Below are 21,635 nucleotides of genomic sequence, written 5' to 3'. Positions count from 1 at the left end.
GGTTTGGGTTGGTGTTTATTTTTGTAGACTGCATTCTGAACTCGGGAGGAAGGATTCTTCGTGTGTATTCAACAAAATAACTGCAAGCTCGCTCGAAAAACGACTGCGTAAATTCACATTTAGCCAAGATTTGAAAGTAGTTACATGCATTTGGCTCCTTTTCAAATTGGTAAAAAATAATATCAGGGTACATAGCTAATCAGTCGTCGTCTGGCTGGACCTTTGTGGAGCAAGGTGCTTCTGAATAGCTAGCTAGCTAACAGGATTCAAAAGAACAACTGGAAGCTAGCTTGCTGGCTAGCCAGAAAGCCGGGGGAATCAGCACCACGGGGAGCCGGGGCCCGAGAGGGAGCCATCCAGGCCCGCGGCTTGATGTACCCTGCCTGCCTCGCCCCAGCAGCCCACAATGGGGGAGACCAAAGTCATATATCACCTCGACGACCAGGAAACACCCTACCTGGTCAAATTGGCAGTGCCCGCTGACAGGGTCACACTTGCGGACTTCAAAAATGTTCTGAAGAAACCCAACTACAAGTTCTTCTTCAAATCTATGGATGACGATTTTGGGTGAGCATTATTAGCAAGCAGCGTATTATGGTAGTTAACTATACTTTCAGTCTAAACCACAGATGAAATAATCATAATCTTTTTCAAAACTGTTACTAGAGCCAACTAACCAACGTCTCAATGTTTCTCATCATGAATGATGATCATGGCTTCAGTTTTATTCCTTTTATTTAGCATGATTCGTCTCTCTGTTCTATTTCTTTTTTTGCTTGTGACTAACGTAAATTAGCTGACGTTTCAACAGCCAAAGTTAGGCCTGGCAGAATTAACGTGAATACATAATCGTGTAACCGACAATTATGGGTAATAGCCATGACAAAAATAATGTAAACGTTTTAATACACTTATTTTAGTAGGGGGTGGATTTAACGTAAATATAATTTACCCAATAGCAGTTACTTATTTTACTGTACATAATTTTAGGAGTAGCACTGCAGGCAAGGATAAACTAACGTTAAAGTAATTTCCAAAAGTTCCCAGGGGTCAAAAACATATATTTTCGAGCTGTCGTTAAAGCTGTGTTGTATTTTTAAAAGATGCATTACAACAAGCTCAAAACATTTTGGAATAAAAATTATGCATTTGACAATAACCGTGGCTATTTGCATGACAATTAATGTTACCCAAAATTCCATATTATTTACAGCCATACACAGTCAAAATTCCCAATAATCGTGAAACCAGTATGGGACAAAGAATATGATGATATCCTCTTTGCCCAGAAAACTACAATTCAAGCTACCATTCACCAGCTCTGCACGCATTATGTCAAAATACTTTCTTTACTCAACAAATACACCAGCAACTATCATCATTTACTGCCTTTAAGGCCTGTATGTACTTAAAAAAACAAAAACATAAATAAGCACTTACAAGCAACCGAAACATTGAATTGTTTTTTTTGCAAGAAAAGGTGCATATTTTCAATTTACTGATGTGTGCAACTTAAACACCTGCACATAGTTCTTACATAGTTGGTTAGTAAATAAAACATCACAATGAGTACGTTTACTTTTACAGTAATAATTCAATATTAAACTGATTATGGCAGTATGCAGATTATGCAATAGTCATGTAATCTGCTTATTTTAAAACCCATTGCAGTCGAGGGGAAGGGTGGTTCTACTAAGCTATATGGAATTGTTTTAAGGTCATACCAATTATCATTTAGCGATTTGATTTCGAATTTTAAGACCCCTTGAAGTATAATAAGAAAATATATAAAAATGTATTAGATAACCTTTATTTGACCTTACTGCAATTAGCACAAACAAACACATTGAATAACAGATTTGCTACATGGAACATATCCCCCAAAAAAAAAAAAAAAAAAAAAAAAATGGAAAGGAAGCTTGTTCTGAAGTGTCTGTCCTATATCTATCTGAGAGATAAAGGAAAAATCAGGAAACATTATGATTTATTTTTTACATGTATTTAACCCATTACTTTTTGCACAAAACAGTCTCCATATATACTTCCATTCATTTTTTTCAACTAATACCAGGTGACCTTCAGATGAGTCTTGTGAGGCCCATGGGTTTCTTAAAACAAAACTCCACAGAGGGTGTGTTCCATTAGTGTGTAGCCCAAACTTTTCGGACTCTACAGACAGCAGTTGGCAGATCGGCTGTACCGACTTCAAACGAGTCCCAAGATGCGTGTGGGGGTCGTAGAGCAAAACGGAAAACACCATGGTGTTCGTGAGAGTAACATTTTTCAATAGAGGGGTAGGCCAAACCATTTTGGACGCTACAGATTTTGTTGGAAGACTGATTTTTCGGGATGTCTCATGGTCTGACAAACACAGCTCTAACTCTGACCTTTCACCACAGATGCGGAAGTGTGACATCGGCGGATGTGGTGAATTGAGACCCTTTCAAAGCAAAAAAAAAACTCTCTAGCTTAAATGGACAGATTTTATTATTATGCTAATTATATTTGCACGGGGGCCCGGACATCAATTCTGTGGGGCTAATCGGCGTAAGTTCAAAATCTAAGTAAGCATACATTGCTCAGAAAACCAGGTGTTTTAATCAATCTTTCAAATTATGAAGACGTGTAAACGTCTTAATCGGAGTTCCAGCTGTGTATTTGATCTGTGCATGTGCTAGCACCCACCGAGCGAGCCTCCCTCTTTTAGCGCGAGTGAAGTAAGTTCGAAACAACTTAATCTGTGTGTGTTAGAAGTAGTTTTCACATGCAAGCTATATGTCTGAACTTTGAATCAAATATGCTTCCCAAAAATAACATGGTTGCTGTGGTAAAACATTTATTATGATTGGCGATTTTTCTTCATTTATCAGAGTGCCATCCGGTAGCCTGATTTCAGATCTGTCCGTGTAAACAGGATTATTATGAAAATTGTTCTTCTTGCCAAGCATGTACATGTTTTAATCAAACTATTATATTAATCGAACTATCCACAATATTAATGTAACCGTACTCTATGGTGCAGAGGGTTACATTTTAAATGTGAATGATTCTAATTGCGATACAGTTCTCGAAAAATAAATCTAAATTCTTTCGCAAATGCAAAATACACTGTCTTAACCCTATAAAGGTGTATCAATTTCATGTTTTTTGATAATTATTTCTCACTGATATGAAAGATAAGGTCCATATGCTTCCAAAACCTTCGCAAGCGATGTGTGTTAATGTTCAGACTGAGCTTCGGGGTACCCTCTTAGAGATCGGCTACTTTTTTCAACATTCTGTTAAAAATCGCGCAACATTTCAACGTCCTGCTACTCATGCCAGGAATATATGTTTAGTATGTGTGCATAGAAAACACTCTGAAGTTTCTAGAACTGGTTCAATGGTGTCTGTGACTATAACAGAACGAGTTCCGTGGTCAAAATCGCCAGAAAACCTGGTCACTAAATCGACGAAGAAAAAATCTATCCGCCAGTCCATCCTATTGTCTATTGGAAGGAAAAATACTTAAGCCTGAGGATACAGTTCCTATAGCTTCCACACGATGTCGCCAGTGTTGTGATTTCGATTCAACTAAATCGTTGATCATCTGAGTAATAGCCACATCCGGTTGTCAAGTCCACAGCTGTAAACAATGAAACCGGAGAAGTTGACTACGTTTCCCAAACTTGTGCCTATTGAATACAGATCGCTCCGTGATCAATTTGATCGTTTATTAACGTTTAGTAATACCTAAAGTTGGATTACAGAAGTTGTTTGAAGTGTTTTGTCAAAGTTTATAGGCAACTTTTTTAATTTAAAAAATTTCATCGCGTTTAAAAAATGTGTTTTTACTGGATCTGACGGTCTTCATAAATTGATATTTTGGGTACACAAGGACCAATTTAATCGGAAAAAAGACCCAATTGTGATGTTTATGGGACATATAGGAGTGCCAACAAAGAATCTCGTCAATGGTAATGAATGTTTTATTTTATTTCTGCGTTTTGTGTAGTGCCGGCTACGCTAATTCCTTTGTTTACGTCCCCTTCTGGTATTTCGGCGTGTTGCCTGCTATCAGATAATAGCTACTCATGCTTTCGCCGAAAAGCATTTTACAAATCTGACTCGTTGGCTCGATTCACAACGAGTAGCTTGAATTGACTACCCTGCATGTGAATTTTAATGAACGTTTGAGTTTTAACGAGTGCTATTAGCATTTGGCGTAGCGCATTTGCATTTATTGTTGGCAGGGGGTGCGGTTGCGTCCCGGGTGGGCCAGAGAGGTTAACAGAACTCCCCGTAATAAAGACTCCATCGGCCTATGACTCTTATGTGTAATGGAACTGGGTCATGATCAAGGGGTAGTCAGAACTATCTCCACAACTTTTCAGATTATTCCACATTTAGCTTTATCAGAGTTCTACAGCAAGTAACTGCATGCTTTTCATGATCATCAAACATAAATTGATCATGTAATTTCATACAATTGAGTAACATTAGCCCGTCCATTTGAAATGTAGTGAGTTAGCTAAGCAAACAATGTGTCATTTAGCTTGCTTCATCAGAGTGGTGCGTGCATATGTATTCACCCCCTTTGCTACGAAGCCCCTAAATAAGATCTGGTGCAACCAATTACTTTCAAAGTCACATAAGAAGATTGCACACAGGTGGACTTCATTTAAGTTTCACATGATCTCAGTATATATACACCTGTTCTGAAAGGCCCCAGAGTCTGCAACACCACCAAGCAAGGGGCACCATGAAGACCAAGGAGTTCTCCAAACAGGTCAGGCACAAAGTTGTGGAGAAGTACAGATCAGGATTGGGTTATAAAATATCAGAAACTTTTAACATCCTATGGAGCACCATTAAATACATTATTATAAAATGCAAAGAACATGGCAACACAACAAACCTTCCAAGAGAGGGCCGACCACCAAAATTCACGGACCAGGCAAGGAGGGCATTAATCAGCGAGGCAACAAAGAGACCAAAGATAACCCTGAAAGAGCTGCAAAGCTCCACAGCGGAGATTGGAGTATCTGTCCATAGGATCACTGTAAGCCATACACTCCACACTGGTCTTTACGGAAGAGTGGCCAGAAAAAAAGCCATTACTTAAAGAAAATAATAAGCAAACACATTTGGTGTTCACCAAAGGGCATGTGAGAGACTAAAATTAAGCTTTATGGCCATCAAGGAAAACGTTATGTCTGGCGCAATACCAACACCTCATCACCCCGAGATTACCATCCCATGAAGAATAGTGGTGGCAGCACCATGCTGTGGGGATGTTTTTCATTGGCAGGGACTGGGAAACTGGTCAGAATTTGAAGGAATGATGGATGGCGCTAAATACAGGGAAATTCTTGAGGGACACCTGTTTAAGTCTTCAAGAGATTTGAGACTGGGACAGAGATTCGCCTTCCAGCAGGACAATGACCCTAAGCATACTGCTAAAGCAACACTCGAGTGGTTTAAGAGGAAACATTTAAATGTCTTGGAATGGCCTAGTCAAAGCCCAGACCTCAATCCAATTGAGAATCTGTGGTATGATTTAAAGATTGCTGTACACCAGTGGAACCCATCCAACTTGAAGGAGCTTTTGCTTTGAAGAATGGGCAAAAGTCCCAGTGGCTAGATGTGCCAAGCTTATAGAGAGACCCCAAGAGACTTGCAGCTGTAATTGCTGCAAAATGTGGCTCTACAAAGTATTGACTTTGGGGGGGTGAATAGTTATGCATGCTCAAGTTTTCTGTTTTTTTGTGTCTTGTTTTTTGTTTCACAGTAAAAAAAAAAAATGCATCTTCAAAGTGATAGGCATGTTGTGTAAATCAAATTATACAAACCCCCCCAAAATCAATTTTAATTCCAAGTTGTAAGGTAACAAAATAGGAAAAATGCCAAGCCACTGTAAATACTGAGTGTACAAAATATTAGGAACACTCTGCTAATAGACTTGGGTGGTATACCGTATATACCCTATACCGGGGTATTTGTAAATAGCCACTGGATGTTTTTTGTTTTTCAATATCGTTAACAATTTCTTAAGTTTTTTAATAAATTAATATTTGTTGATACTTTTTAAGTAAATTCCTGCAGTCAACTTGTGTAATACGTTAGGAGATAAAAGCAGATTGCGTTGTTCATTTCACCTGTCACATTAATTACATAATAAAGATTACCTTAGTTCCCCAGAACAGTTGAGCCAGTCAAGTGTTCGTTTGTAAATAGCACAACGTGAGAAAGCAGGAGCTGTCTATTTGACACAGGTCGCATTTTATATTGAAAGTCACGCTTTTTTTTATTTTTATTTTTGCTTCAATACAAATCAGCTTTTTTAAGCCTTTTAATTGAGACGTTGATTGTGTATGTGTGTCATTCAGAGTGAGGGTGAATGGGCAAGACAAAAGATTTAAGTGCCTTTTGAATGGGGTATGGTAGTAGGTGCCAGCACCGGTTTGTCTAAAGAACTGCAACGCTGCTGGGGTTTTCATGCTCAACGGATTCCTGTGTGTATCAAGAATGGTCCGTTACACAAAGGATAACCAGCCAACTTGACACAGCTGTGGGAAGCATTGGAGTCAGCATGTGCCAGCATCCCTGTGGAAATCTTACGACACTTTGTAGAATCCATGCCCTGACGAAATGAGGCCGTTCTGGGGGCAGAATGGGCGGTGGGGACAATGGCTCTGTTTCCAACTGACATTTTAGAGGCCAACCTCTTGGCCGCAGTGGCAAAATGTTGCTGTTTTACTCCCTAGAGGCGATTGATGCACCGGTGCGTCAAATCTAAGTAACATAATATAAAATGCCTATCAAAAATCCAGTGATTTAAGCTAGAGGTACCGTATCTGTTTTTTGATATATTGCATATTTTTGATACTGAATGTTATCAGATCTTCAACCAAAACCTAATATTTATATAAAGGGAACATGAGTTTACTAATAACAAAAAAGTACATATTTCATTTATTTAGTTAACTAATTTATGCAACACCCAATTCCCCTTTGTGTAAAAGAAATTGCCCCCTTACACTCAATAACTGGTTGTGCTACCTTTAGCTGTAATGACTGCAACCAAATGCTGTTGTTGATCAGTCTCTCACGTCGCTGTGGGGTGGTTCTGGCCCACTCTTGCATGCAGAACTGCTTTAACTCAGCGACATTTGTGGGTTGTCAAGCATGAACTGCTCATTTCAAGTCCTGCCACATCTCAATTGGGATTAGATCTGGACTTTGACAAGGCCATTCCAAAATGTCAAGTTCATTCCTTTTTAACCATTTTCATGTAGACTTGATTGTGTGTTCTGGATCATTGTCTTGCTGCATGACCCGGCTGCGTTTCAGCTCACGGATGGATGGCATGACATTCTCCTGTATAATTCTCTGATGGAGAGCAGAATTATTGGTTCCTTCTCTTAAGGCAAGTCGTCAGCAAAGCATCCCCAAACCATCACACTACCACCACTATGCTTGACCGTTGGTATGAGGTTTTCATTGTGGAATCCAGTGTTTGGTTTGACGGGTGGTTAGGGTGATTAGTTGTTCGAAGGTTTTGAGGTCATGGCTCTGTGCAGGCCAGTCAAGTTCTTCCACACCGATCTTGACAAACCAGTTCTGTATGGACCTCGCTTTGTGCACAGGGGCATTGTCATGCTGAAACAGGAAAGGGCTTTCCCCAAACTGTTGACACAAAGTTGGAAGCACAGAATCGTCTGGTAAGTCATTGTATGCTGTAGCGTGGAGATTTCCCTTCACTTGAACTAAGGGGCCTAACCCAAACCATGAAACAACAGCCCCAGACTATTATTCCTCCTCCACCAAACTTTACAGTTTGCACTATGCATTTGGGCAGGTAACGTTCTCCTGGCATCTGCATAATCCAGCTGCTTGGTCTTGGAAACCCATTTCATGAAGATCCCGACGAACAGTTATTGTGCGGACGTTGTCAAACTGCCTGGAAGCATACTTTTATATCCGTTATCATATATTTTTTTTGAAGTGGTTGCAATGATTTAGAAGCAGTGTGAATATAGGGGAAACACTTTAGAAATATTTGTGAAAGTTAGAAAAGTATATTTTCGACCACAACTCCTGCAGCCTTGTTAGCATGCTCAAGCGTACCTGCCCGAGTTGACTCACAGGACGGTGTATTATATTAGATTATGCTGTGGCTTTTAAAAAAAAAAAAAAAAAAGTTTATTTTTATAAATGTGTAGCCCGGCAAGCTGTCGAAAGTGAGACATGCAGCTGGTGGGAGTTGTAGTTCTAATGAAACAGTTTTCAGCTTCTTGCTTCTTCATAGCTGTCCAATGCGTTGAAAACCGGCATATGGTATCGACATTTTGTCCAAGTTTAAACTTGTTTGACACCTGCATTAAGGGAGAAAGGACCAAAATAACTGTCTCCTCTTTCTTTCTGTTGTCAAAATGGAATGCAGACTGGTTGGACCCAATGGTTGGTCACTTACTCTGGAATGCCATGTTTTTCACTGGCTGGTTTACAAGCCAGCCCTTACGCATGAAACATGTCTGAAATGGGAAAGGAACCTCTAGTCTCAATGTGTCCATCTCCCATCCTATCACAGGATTTTTTAATTAATTTTTTAAAATTAATTTTTTAATTAATTTTACCTTTATTTTACTAGGCAAGTCAGTTAAGAACAAATTCTTATTTTCAATGACGGCCTAGGAACAGTGGGTTAACTGCCTGTTCAGGGGCAGAACGACAGATTTGTACCTTGTCAGCTCGGGGATTCAAACTTGCAACCTTTCAGTTACTAGTCCAACGCTCTAACCACTACGCTACCACCCCAAAATATTTTCACTTAGATTTTTGAGTGAACTATCACTTTAACATCAGGAATGTGCTTTGGATAAAGTGTTTGGGTGTTTTAAAATACAGAAGATTATGTATCAGAGCCATGTCAGATAGTTTCTCAGTGTTGACCATTTTCGTGAAGTGAAACACTTCAATGGTCTATTTTGGAGAATTTTATTATTTATTTTACCTTCATTTTACTTGGCAAGTCAGTTAAGAACAAATTCTTATTTGTTCTTAGAATGGCTTAAGGCTTCCGCATGCTTCCTAGCTGAAACATTTAGTGATATTTTTTTGTTTTTGGTGTTCAGCAAGGTTTTTTTGTTTTGTGCGCACATTTTTTATCATGGCAAGCCCGATGTCAGTCGAAGTCGTAGCTCCGGTGATTGGTCAACAGTAGGGATTATTAAATTAAGGGTTTGTTGTCATTCAATGAGAGACAAATCGCATATGCACATTTTTTTGACTTCAGAAATACTGCTCCACACCTTCGTTAGATGTAAAATTGCACGACTAAGATTTTCAGTCATCTTCAATTAATTGTGACTCTTGGGGAAGTGTTTCAAAATTGGCAAACGGTACTATTGCCATTTTTTTTTGTTTTTCAGGCGAAGCTCTTTTTAAGGAAATATGCGAGCACACTCATTTGTTTTGCCTGTCTGAGTATGGTTAGGCGCCAGCCTAGCTGAAGCTTGCTGACGCCTTTATGCCTAGCTGTCTAGCAAGACAGTGGAGAAATACAAAGTATTTTGCCAGATTGAGCTCCTGGTAGAATTCCTCTGAGGGTCAAGATTGAGAGGTTCATATACAGTATCGGGGAAAGGTTTGGATACACCTACTCATTCCAGGGTTTTACTTTTATTTGTACTATTTTCTACATTTTAGTGAAGACATCAACTATGAAATGACACATGGAATCATGTAGTAACAAAGAGTGTTAAACAAATCTAAATATATTTTTGATTCTTCAAAGTAGCCACCCTTTCCCTTGATGACAGCTTTGCACACTCTTGACATTCTCTCAACCAGCTTCATGAGGAATACTTTTCCAACAGTCTTGGAGGAGTTCCCACATATGCTGAGTACTTGTGGACTGCTTTTCCTTCACTCTGCGGTCCAAGTAATCCCAAACCATCTCAATTGGGTTGAGATTGGGTGATTGTGTAGGTCATCTGATGCAGCACGCCATCACTCTCCTTCTTGGTGAAATATGTTTGTTTTGGGTCATTGTCTTGTTGAAAAACAAATGATAGTCCCACTAGGCACAAACCAGATGGGATGGTGTATCACTGCAGAATGCTGTGGTAGCCATGCTGGTTAAGTGTGCCTTGAATTCTAAATAAATCACATGCAAAGCACCATCACACCACCTCCATGCTTCATGTTGGGAACCACACATGCAGATATCATCCGTTCACCTACTCTGCGTCTCACAAAGACACTGCGGTTGGAACCAAAAATCGCAAATTTGGACTCATCAGACCGAAGGACAGATTTCTACCGGTCTAATGTCCATTGCTTGTGTTTCTTGGCAAGTGTCTTCTTATTGGTGTCCTTTTAGTAGTGGTTTCTCTTTAGCAATTCGACCATGAAGGCCTGATTCACGCAGTCTCCTGAATGGTTGATGTTGAGATGTCTGTTACTTGAACTCTGAAGCATTTATTTAGCCTGCAATCTAAGGTGCAGTTAACTCTAATGTAACTCTGGGTCTTCTTTTCCAGTGGCGGTCCTCATGAGCCAGTTTCATCATAGCGCTTGATGGTTTTTGCAACTGGCACTTGAATAAACTTTCAAAGTTCTTGAAATGTTCCATATTGACTGATCTAAACATCTTAAAGTAATGATGGACTGTCAAACAGGACTCTTCTGTATAACCCCCCCCACCTAGTCACAACGTTGGCTCAAACACATGATGTAGGAAAGAAATTCCACAAATTAACATTTAAGAAGGCACACCTGTTAATTGAAATGCATTCCAGGTGACTACCTCATGAAGCTGGTTGAGAGAATGCCAAGATCGTGCAAAGCTGTCATCAAGGGTAGCTACTTTTTAAGATTCTCAAATATAAAATATATTTTGGTTTGTTTAACACTTTTTGGGGGGTTACTACATGATTCCATTGTGTGTCATTTCATCGTTTTGATGTCTTCCCTATTATTCTACAATAGAGTAAAACACAAAAACCCTTGAATGAGTAGGTGTGTCCAAACCTTTGACTGGTACTGTATTTGATTTCAAACCGGTCTGCAAATTGCACTGAAGAACTATTGACATCGTGTTAGATTGGAATTTGAGACTGCATGTTTTTTTGTTTTGTGTTGAACAAAAATGTATATGCAACAATTTCAAAAAATGTACTGAGTGTCAGTTCCAATAAGGTAATTGGTCAATTGAAATAAATAAATTGGGCCCAAATCTATGGATTTCATGTGACTGGGAATACAGATATGTATCTGTTGGTCACATATGCCTTTTTTAAAAACATTTTTTGAAGGTAGGGGCGTGGATCAGAACCAGAAAGCCAGTCAGTACCTGTGACCACCATTTTTCTCATGCAGCATGACATGAGCATGACATCCTTAGCATAGAGTTGATCATGGAATGTAGTCCCACTCCTCTTCAATGGCTGTGCGAACTTGCTTGATATTGGTGGAAACTGTAACCCGCTGTCGTACACGTCGATCCATAGGATACCAAATATGCCCAATGGGTGACATGTCTGGTAAGTATGAAGGCTATGGAAGAACTGGGACATTTTCAGCTTCTGGGAATTGTGTACAGAACCTTGTGACATGCGGTCTTGCATTATGCTGAAACATGAGGTGATGGTGGTGGATGAGTGGCACGACGTTGGTCCTCAGGATCTCGTCACTTTATCTCTGTGCTTTCATATTGCCATCAATAAAATGCAATTGTGTTCGTAGCTTATGGCTGCCCATAACACAACCCCACCACCACCATGGGGCACTCTGTTCACAACTTTGACATCAGCAAGCCGCTCGCCTACACAACGCTGTCTGCCAATTGCCCAGTACAATTGAATCCCAAATGAATCCGTGAAGTGCACTTCTCCAGAGTGCCATTGAATGTGAACATTTGCCCACTGAAGTCAGGTCAATTCTTCGGATGTGCAAACCCATAGTATCATCAGCTGTCTGGGTGGCTGATCTCAGACCATCCCGCAGGTGAAGAAAACGGATGTGGAGGTCCTGGGCTGATGTGGTTACACGTGGTCTGCAGTCGTGAGGCCGGTTGGATGTTCTTCCAAATTCTCAAAAGGCTTTGGCGGCGGCTTATGGTAGAGAAGTGAACATTCAATTTTCTAGCCACTGCTCTGGTCGACATTCCTGCGGTCTGCATGCCAATTGCATGCTCCATCAAAACTTGAGACATCTGTGGCATTGCACGTTTTTAGTTGCTTTTTATTGTACCCAGCATAAGGTCCACCTGTATAATGATCCTGCTGTTTAATCAGCTTCTTGATAGGTGACAGGTGTGGCATGTCTTTGCAATGGAGAACTAACAGGGATGTAAACAAATTTGTGCACAGTTTGTGCATATGGAACATTTCTGGGATCTTTTATTTCAGCTCATGAAACATGAGACCAACACTTCACGTTGCGTTTTATATTTTTTGTTCAGTGTGGTAACTTAACTAGCTAGCACAGTAATGTAACAAAGCAGGGATTTTAGACTGTTTTCCTATTGTTGGGACCGGGAGTATTTCTAAGTGTTTTTGCATTCCTTACCAGCATTTGTGTACACATGGTGAGTCAATGTTGTTCTCTCTTTCCCTTGCAGGGTAGTGAAAGAAGAGATATCTGATGACAATGCCAAACTACCTTGTTTTAATGGCCGTGTGGTATCTTGGGTAAGCGCGCGCACACACACTTCATCTTTGTCGTAAGTGTTTGTCAATGACAACCATCTGTTGGATGCTATTGACCCCAAACAGCATTCCGTCCCTAGAGAGAAGCCCCGCCCATCTGTCTGATAATATCATTACTTCATAATGATGTTAGGAATAACAGTGACACACACACACTTTCTCTCACGCATTCTGTATCTCGTCAATCTTTCTAACTCCCTTCCAAATACACTAGTTATTTATGTCTTTGTAAAACTCCTACATTTCTCATCTCACACACGGACCAATGATTCCAATCTCTCCATGACTGAGCCATCTGGTTCTTTGCTCTGCCTCCTCTTTATACTCGGTTTCTCCGTTTTGAGATCTGATTAAGAGAAACTGAAATCACAGGATCGTAGACATCACTACAAAATAAAGGGCTTCACTGCGCCTAATGAGGAGATTGAATCACAAGTCACAGAGCGGCGAAATGAAGGAGGGGTTTGTTTAAGAAGGAAATGGTTTGTGGGAGGGGGCAATCTTGTTACTATAACTATGGAAATCTCTGGGCCCTAGTTATTGGCTTTATTCCGTACAGTGCGTGGTCAGGAAAGGACAGTCGTCTCTGTTCATGTTTCTGTAAGTTTATCTCAGTTTTAATGTCATGTGCACAACTGCAGTGAAATGCCTTTCTGGCAAGCTCTATATCCAACAGTTCAGTAATCAACATGAATGTAGTGCTGAAAAGAACATGAGGTAGAACAAAAATCTGTCTGGATGTGTGATTGGCCTTGCCTCTGTCTCTGCCTATCTGATCAAGCTAGTGAAGTTCTAGTGAAATGTTTGGTATCCAGTGTGTCTCTGTCTGTCACCTAGGTTACAGACCTGGCTTGATGTAAAAATGTATTTGTAAAAAAAAAAGCTGCATAGTGCATGTGAATCAAATTTGAATGATTCTTAGATTGAGGATGTGTGATTCTTAGGGTCTCAAAGTTGGTCTGTCTACCTTTGTGTCCTCAGCTGGTGTCGGGGGACGGTGCTCACTCAGATGGTGGCTCTGTGGTCGAGAGTTTGTCCGAGTTGCCGCCACCCCCCCTGGAGAGGACTGGGGGCATCGGGGAGTCCAGACCCCCCTCTTATCAGTCAGTTCTCTCTAGGTTGTGTGTGTTTAGCTGTGCGCACACATTTTGAATTTGTTTGCATATCTGTTTGGCTGTGTGTGAGAGATGTGGGTTTGTCTCCGAGTGTCTTTATAGGCTTAGTCTTGATGAATAATCTCCATTGTGCTTCTAATATCTGCTGAATAACCATGACAACACTGAGCACAACATTTTCTCAATGTGGAAATAATGATCTCTGTGACCTCCCCCTCTCCATTTTTCACTGCAGCGGGAAGGCCACAGGTGGACAAGACTCGTTGGACAACGAGACGGAAACGGGTTCGATGGTGTCCCAGAGAAGAGCGAGGGAGCGACCGCGCCGGAAACACACTCGCGAGCATGGTCAGAGAGCAGTCGGCGCCTTCCAGTTCCTCTCACTCAGAATTTCTCAACTATACTGTCCAGTTCCCCACCTGACACGGGATCTAGCCTAGTTGATGGATAGGTGTATGAGCTGTACAGCCATATTCCACCCAGACTAACAAGGGGCAATGTGGAGCTATTTACCATCGCTTTATACCTATCCAAACTACATGAAGTTCTCAGAGGCTAATTAGGAACTGGGCATATAGCGCTGTGACTGTGAGCCCCTCCCCTGTGTAACTCTTGTCACCTCCTCTCTCGCCCCCTGCAGGTGGGAGGAATGGCTACTCGCGGGTGGGCCGAGGGGCGGAGCTGGGCCAATATGACAGCTGCTCGTCCTTCATGAGCAGCGAGCTGGAGTCCACCAGCTGCTTCGACTCTGAGGATGACGACGCCACCAGCCGGTGAGATCTTCCTAGATAACCATTACGCAACGTTCCGCCAACCTTCACTTTCTTGCCTCCTGTATATTTGACTTAATACCTTTAGTTCTCGCAGGTTCTCCTTACCGTAACCCTATTGAACTTTGTCCCCCAGGTTCAGCAGTTCCACGGAACAGAGCTCCTCTCGCCTGATGAGGCGACACCGCCGGCGCCGCCGGAAACCCAAGACATCCAACATGGAAAGGGTGAGATGGGCAGACACGCGCCAGGGTTTCCGTGGCCAAATAAAATGAAACGCCAATAGATATAATTGTTGCCTGCCAAATTGACCGGGAGAACAAAACAACTGTAGGCAGGCTATCAGTGCGTCCCTTGCTTGAAAATCCGACCATAGAAACGTGGAGGCAAATATTTTATAAAGACTTCATAGACGGCACGTGAGGTTTTTAAAGTTTAGGGAAGCATGCAGTTTATCCTACGATTTCTACCGATCTGCGTGCCAATTGTGATTTTCATATGCGCGTTTCCGTGGAACCGGTTTTATTTCAATAACAATATTTTAATTTCTTAATTCATTGTCACGTGGTTAAAGGGATACTTTGGGATTTGGGCAACGAGGCCCTTTTATCGACTTCCCCAGAGTCAGATGAACTCGTGGACACCATTTCTATGGCTCCGTGTCCACTATGAAGTTAGCGTAATGACTGGAAGTAAATGGGTATCTATTTCTCAAATGGCCTGTAAATTAATGTCTCCCCGGTCACGTTGTCCGGTGCCACACACACTTTCTTACCTCTCTCGCCCCCCTTTCCCTCTTTCTAGTCGTCATCATTCAGCAGCGTCACAGACTCCACCATGTCACTAAACATCATCACTGTCACTCTGAACATGGGTAAGTATTTCTCTGTGGCTGTCTTTCACACTCCCTCTATTCTGCGGTCTCTGTTTCCCGATAACTTGCAATAAAGCTTTACATAGACCTCCTGACCACTCATTCTTTTTCATTGTCTTTCTCTCTCGCTCTGCCCCTCTCTCTTCCTATTTCTCTCTCTCTGTATCTCGCTCTCTGTAGAGAAGTATAACTTCCTGGGCATCAGCATCGTGGGGCAGAGCAACGAGAGGGGCGACGGGGGCATCTACATCGGCTCCATCATGAAGGGAGGGGCGGTGGCCGCAGACGGCCGCATTGAGCCTGGAGACATGCTACTGCAGGTGAGTGCTCGTATGTTTGAGGGTTTGGGACTCTTTGTCACAGCCTTGAAACCAGAGTGAATTAAGTGGCCCCCATTGGACATAACAGCAGGGTGATGAAACGGTTGAAATCAGGGTTGTGTTCACGAAGCACCAAATGGAAGAAAATCGACTGAAGCGAAGGAATCTACCTAAATATGTCCAATAAGAAAATGCTTGTTTTTGTTTCCAGTTTCAAAGCATTTTGCTATGGTGAACCCTAATAAATACGACCCACTTTAGCCCGGCTAAACTCGACCCCACGATTCAAATCAAAATCAAATCAAATTTTATTTGTCACATACACATGGTTAGCAGATGTTAATGTGAGTGTAGCGAAATGCTTGTGCTTCCAGTTCCGACAATGCAGTAATAACCAACAAGTAATCTAACTAACAATTCCAAAACTAATTTCTTATACACAGTGTAAGGGGATAAAGAATATGTACATCAGATATGAATGAGTGATGGTGCAGAGCAGCATAGGCAAGATACAGTAGATGGTATCGAGTACAGTATATACATATGAGATGAGTATGTAAACAAAGTGGCATAGATTTACGATGGAGTTGAGCGGGCAACTACTGTAGGCGGACTGGAGTGCTGACGTCACATAAAATGACATTATTATCAAAAACAACTGATTTCAGCACCCAGAACAGCCCACAATTACCCAGAACAATGCCATAGATTGACCGAGAGACTCTCTCCGCCCTCCTAACAGGTGAACGACATCAACTTTGAGAACATGAACAACGACGACGCGGTTCGAGTGCTGAGAGACATCGTACACAAGCCAGGGTGAGTCACACACCAACAAACACACTCAAGTTGCCACAAGTCTTAGGACTTATTAAACCTGTATTTTTAGCTTTCACTATCTTTTGGTGTTGTATTTCATCTGTAAAAAGACAGGTGCAAGTTTTGCCACTTTGCCTAAGCTGTATAAACATGGCATTGTGAGCATTGCCAGCTCTGTGTTAGCTGTGTGTGTATACTCTGTTTACAGCCCCATCACTCTGACTGTGGCTAAGTGCTGGGACCCTAACCCTCGGAGCTGCTTTGCTCTGCCAAGAAGTGAGTATTCACTTGCCGTGCTTCCTCTCACAACACACCCACAAATGTAAGACTTTAAACAAAAAAATGTGTGTGTTTCGTGAAGTCGATGTACTACGTCGATTCCTTCGTTTTTTTCTCCCCCTACAGGTGAGCCGATCCGGCCCATTGACCCTGCTGCCTGGGTGTCCCACACTGCGGCAATGACGGGGGTGTACCCTGCTTATGGCATGAGCCCATCGATGAGCACGGTCACCTCCACCAGCTCCTCCATCGGCAGCTCCGTCCCCGAGACCGAACGTGAGTCCCACACCTGGGTCCTGTCAAAACTGACCCAGTTAAACTGTATTTAAAACACTCTCAATCTTGCTTTATAGTGTCATGAAATCTACAGTTGAGGACAGGCTAGTATGTGACGGAGCACATGATATAATGTCTGTCACAAGTCCAGCTAATATTTGAAAGTCCCACAACTGCTATACGGTGGAAGACCTCCGTCCTATCAACTGCCGCACTGTCCCGTTGTAAACCTGTAAACCACGATTACCTACCTTCGCTAAGCCCAGTAACCCACCTCCCGATTCTGCTCCTTGCAGGCTTCGACGATTTCCACCTGTCCATCCACAGTGACATGTCAACTGTCGCCAAGGCCATGGCTTCCCCGGAGTCGGGCCTGGAGGTGCGTGACAGGATGTGGCTGAAGATCACCATCGCCAACGCCTTCATAGGTATGCTCACTCTCCTTTTCCTCTCAGTCTTGCTCTACCTCTCACTCACCGTCCGTCTTCCTGTCCTCTGGTTTTTCACTTTCTCCTTTTTGTCTAGTTGTCGTTCTATAATGTCCCCATTTTATGCCTGTCTTTGTCTCTTCTACCTAGTTTGTGGGTTAATTGCCATGGAATGTGTATTTTGTTTCTAGACTCGTATGTTTTGTGTTTCTGTATCCAAAGGCTCAGATGTGGTGGACTGGCTCTTTCATCACATGGAGGGATTCTCGGACCGACGGGAGGCAAGGAAGTACGCCAGTAACCTGCTCAAGGCCGGCTACATCCGCCACACCGTCAACAAGATCACCTTCTCTGAGCAATGCTACTACACCTTCGGAGACCTCTGTGGCAGTGAGCGGTTTCACTAGATCCTCATTGTATTTCATGGTTTGAAAACAAAAGCCTAGTCCCTAGCCCTTCTGTGTTTGCAGACAAAACAGCAACATTGATATTCATGATAACTCGATCTCTCTCTCTCTCTCAGACATGACCCACCTCTCTCTGCACGACCATGATGGCTCCAGCGGTGGGGCGTCGGACCAGGACACCCTGCCCCCTCTGCCCCACCCTGGGGCTGCCCCCTGGCCCATGTCCCTGCCCTACCAGTTTTCCCTCGCCCAGCCCTACAACCCCCAGCCCCAACATGACCTGCCCCAGGGCTTCCCAGGAGTAGGGGCGGGCAGTGCTGGCAGCCAACACAGCGAAGGTGAGAAGAGCTGGGACTCACCAGCGGTATTCAATCAAACCCAGACACTAAGAGAGGGGGAACTAGTTTGAATTAACCAATACTACAGCCACTTTGTAAAAAGAAAGTATACAATTATTTATTTTTTTACGAAAAAATCTTATCATAATACTATCGTAACAATATTTTCTAACTTGTTGGCCAGTAAATATCAATGAATCTGTTGGCCCAGGCATAAATAATACATCTCTCCCATGAGCCTACCCCAAAACGGAGTCACTGCTTCTTACATCACTGCACTAGCATGCCTGACAGAGCTCACAGTGTAAAGTGATGATATAGAAAAACTTGATAAGATTAATGACAGGAGTATTGCAGTAATAGATAATGTAATTTTAATGTATGTCTTCACTCAACATGTACAGTAATGCACGCAGCAAAGCCAGAACACACACCCAGTCATTCATAAAATACTTGCAGTTATGTATGAAGGATAAATACTTTAGTGTATGTGGACACCCCTTCAAATTAGTGTATTCGGCTATTTCAGCCACACCCGTTGCTGATGGGTGTATAAAATCGAGCACACAGCCATGCAATCTCCATAGACAAACATTGGCAGTAGAATGGCCTTACTAAAGAGCTCTGACTTTCAATGTGGCACCGTCATAGTATGTTACCTTTCCAACAAGTCAGTTCTTCAAATTTCTGCCCTGCTAGAGCTTCCCCAGTCAACTGTAAGTGCTGTTATAGTGCAGTGAAAACGTCTAGGCATAACAATGGCTCACAGAACGGGACTGCCGAGTGCTAAAGGGCGTAGCTCGTAAAAATCATCTGTCCTCAGTTGCAACACTCACTACAGCATTCCAAACTGCCTCTGGAAGCCACGTCAGCACAATACATTTTGTCAGGAGTTTCATGAAATGTGTTTCCATGGCCGAGCAGCCTCACACAAGCCTAAGATTACCATGCGCCATGCGAAGCTTTGGCTGGAGTGGTGTAAAGCTCGCCGCCAATAGGAGCAGTGGAAACGCGTTCTCTGGAGTGATGAATCACGCTCCACCATTTGGCAGTCCGACAGACAAATCTGGGTGTGACGGATGCCAAGAGAACACTACCTGCCCCAATGCATGGGGGGGGGGTTTGGAATGAGATGTCCAACAAGCAGGTGTCCACATACTTTTGGTTATGCAGTGTAGTTGGATACTAACACTTTCTTTGTTTTTCTCCCGTCTCCAGGGAGCAGCGGCTCCAACTGCAGTAAGACCGAGGGCCGAGGCGGTGCCGGGGGCTCCAACAAGTCGGGTGGGAGTGGCAGCGAATCAGAGATCAGGAGCCATCGGGTCCCCAGCGAGCGCTCTGCGGCCCCTAGCGAGCGCAGCATCCGCAGTTCCTACAGCCATCGAAGCGCACACTCGTCCCACTCACTGGCCTACAGCCCTGGCTTGGTCTACGGACCCCCAGGCCTGCCTCCTAACCCCCCCCACCTGGCCACAGCTGCTCCAGGAGCCCCACCAGGCCGACAGCTGGCCAACGCTCCCCCAGAGCTCACCGGCTCCCGCCAGTCCCTGCGCATGGCCGTAGGCAACCGCGGCGAGTTCTTTGTCGACGTCATGTGACGCAGGTTATGTCATAGGCGCACCACATAATGGTGGTTAGGGATTCTTTTGTTTAGTGCTGAGGGGGACAGACAGGAGGAGGAAGTCTCTAGAAAATCACAGTTGGGGTCAATGTCATTTCCTTTTGAATTGCCAGAATTGAAATGGAATTGAGCCCAACCCTGCTGGAAATGTCCTCTTGCTCTTGTGCTCCTGAGGGTGTATCTGATTCGCTATACTTTCTTCAGTGAAGAACCCCCACCCTCGCAGATAGAATCAAAGCGCCTTTTCTCAGTTTCCTCCCTGTGAGACGAGTTGTGCTTGGGTCGTGACAGGGAGGGAGGCCTGGGGAACAGCTGGGGATGACTTGGCGCTTTTCTACGTGGATGTTTTTCATTTGTTCTTTTCTCTAGCTCCACGTCCTGTCCTCCCCAACCTTAGTCCGCCAGAGACAAAGTAAAAAATAAAAACTCCTCTCTCCATACATCCTTTCACCTAAAATTTGAAAATGAACACTAACCTTTGAACCTTACGTGTAACGTTTGTTTGTATGACTATGAAAAAGAATGAAAAGTTAAATAATGTAGTGCAAAAGAATTGAGGCCCTTTCTGTTCTTATGTTTTTATCATAGCTGGTCGCCGATACATGTAGTTTCTTTTTCAACACTTAACATGAGCTTCCAGCTTAGACTGATTTTAAAAGTACATTTTCGTCATAAGTTTTCTTACCAACTCTTTTACACTACTCCAGTGTTTCCCAAACTCGGTCCTGGGGGCCCCGAAGGTTGCACAATTAGCTTTTTGCCCTAGCAGTACACAGCTGATTCAAATAATTCAAATGTATCATCGAGCTTTGATCATTTGAATCAGCAGTGTAGTGCTACAGCAACAAAAAAAACACTGCACCACTTGGGGGTCCCCAGGATTGAGTTTGGGAAACACTGCACTACTCTTGAGAAAATGTATTTTTATTTATAAATATAGTTTTATGACTTTAAGTTGGTTGTTGTGTTTTTGTGTGTGTGCACGCAAGAAATCTGGAGTTTTCCTGGTGGGCGTAGGGACATTATTTGCACAAGCAAGGAATTTCAGTCAGAAGGAATGTGAAGGTAATATAGCTTGCAGATGTGTGCGTAGGCTTGACCTGACCATGTCTATTATTTTTTGTATGTTCAAGCTTCCTTTGAACTGGGTGACCTGCTGCATCATGAAAAAGTTTCCAAATGTAGAGCTCTAGATTTCAGGACACTTTTTTTATGAGGGGAATATGGTATGGGAGCATAACTTGAAGTATTTTGAGATTAATTTGGTAGGTGTGCATCATACTTGAATCTGATGTGGAATTCCTACATTATGTAGGGATACAATTGAATGTGCAGGAAATGAAATATTTGTTGATTATCCTGCTGCAGTAGGCAAATATAAATGACCAATGTGCTTATCTTCAGGGTGTGGTTTGCCCATTCCCAGTTCAGTTTAAATCCACCCAACATATCTTTATTTTATTAACAAACAGAGGAATGCGTACATACAAACTTTTTATATTGCCAGGAATCCTACATAAACTAGCCTTTTTCCTTGTTTCGACCATGACTTTTGTCAGTCGTGACAGTGGTCTAGGAACATATAGAGAAGGAGTTGTCCATAATAATAAATAAACTCCTCCCGAAGTGCGAGGTATTTCATTGTCTGCTTTCTCTGACTTGATGGGAGATCAAAGCAGTGGTGGAGACTTGC

The 21,635-nt window shown here is 42.7% G+C and overlaps 1 protein-coding gene across 2 annotated transcripts; it reads left to right on the top strand.

The window, feature by feature from the left end:
• Positions 1 to 21,568, top strand: LOC135515883 (segment polarity protein dishevelled homolog DVL-3-like). 2 transcript variants are annotated; one of them, XM_064939702.1, is made up of 15 exons: positions 1 to 567; positions 12,608 to 12,677; positions 13,677 to 13,813; positions 14,046 to 14,158; positions 14,451 to 14,583; positions 14,717 to 14,807; positions 15,385 to 15,454; positions 15,635 to 15,774; positions 16,517 to 16,593; positions 16,802 to 16,869; positions 16,999 to 17,148; positions 17,445 to 17,576; positions 17,799 to 17,966; positions 18,100 to 18,321; positions 19,540 to 21,568. In XM_064939702.1, the coding sequence occupies exons 1-15, from the start codon at positions 407 to 409 to the stop codon at positions 19,917 to 19,919; spliced, it is 2,112 nt and encodes a 703-aa protein (XP_064795774.1). In that variant the 5' UTR covers positions 1 to 406; the 3' UTR covers positions 19,920 to 21,568. The 2 variants fall into 2 exon arrangements, with proteins under 2 accessions (XP_064795774.1, XP_064795785.1); XM_064939713.1 differs by having other exon boundaries at positions 2 to 567; positions 13,677 to 13,798.
• The last annotated feature ends 67 nt before the right edge of the window (positions 21,569 to 21,635 follow it).

Source organism: Oncorhynchus masou, chromosome 3 (assembly GCF_036934945.1).
Source record: "Oncorhynchus masou masou isolate Uvic2021 chromosome 3, UVic_Omas_1.1, whole genome shotgun sequence".
NCBI lineage: Eukaryota > Metazoa > Chordata > Actinopteri > Salmoniformes > Salmonidae > Oncorhynchus > Oncorhynchus masou.
Note: the sequence above shows the minus strand (reverse complement) of the source record. Positions and strands in the feature narration are given on the sequence as shown.

What these genes read in the sequence shown, in the direction of transcription:
- LOC135515883 (XM_064939702.1), top strand. Translation starts at nt 407, where the DNA reads ATGGGGGAGACCAAAGTCATATATCACCTCGACGACCAGGAAACACCC. An exon ending in CACTGTCACTCTGAACATGG is followed by an intron (nt 15,455 to 15,634) that starts GTAAGTATTTCT and finishes CGCTCTCTGTAG; the next exon opens with AGAAGTATAACTTCCTGGGC. An exon ending in CTGCTTTGCTCTGCCAAGAA is followed by an intron (nt 16,870 to 16,998) that starts GTGAGTATTCAC and finishes CTCCCCCTACAG; the next exon opens with GTGAGCCGATCCGGCCCATT.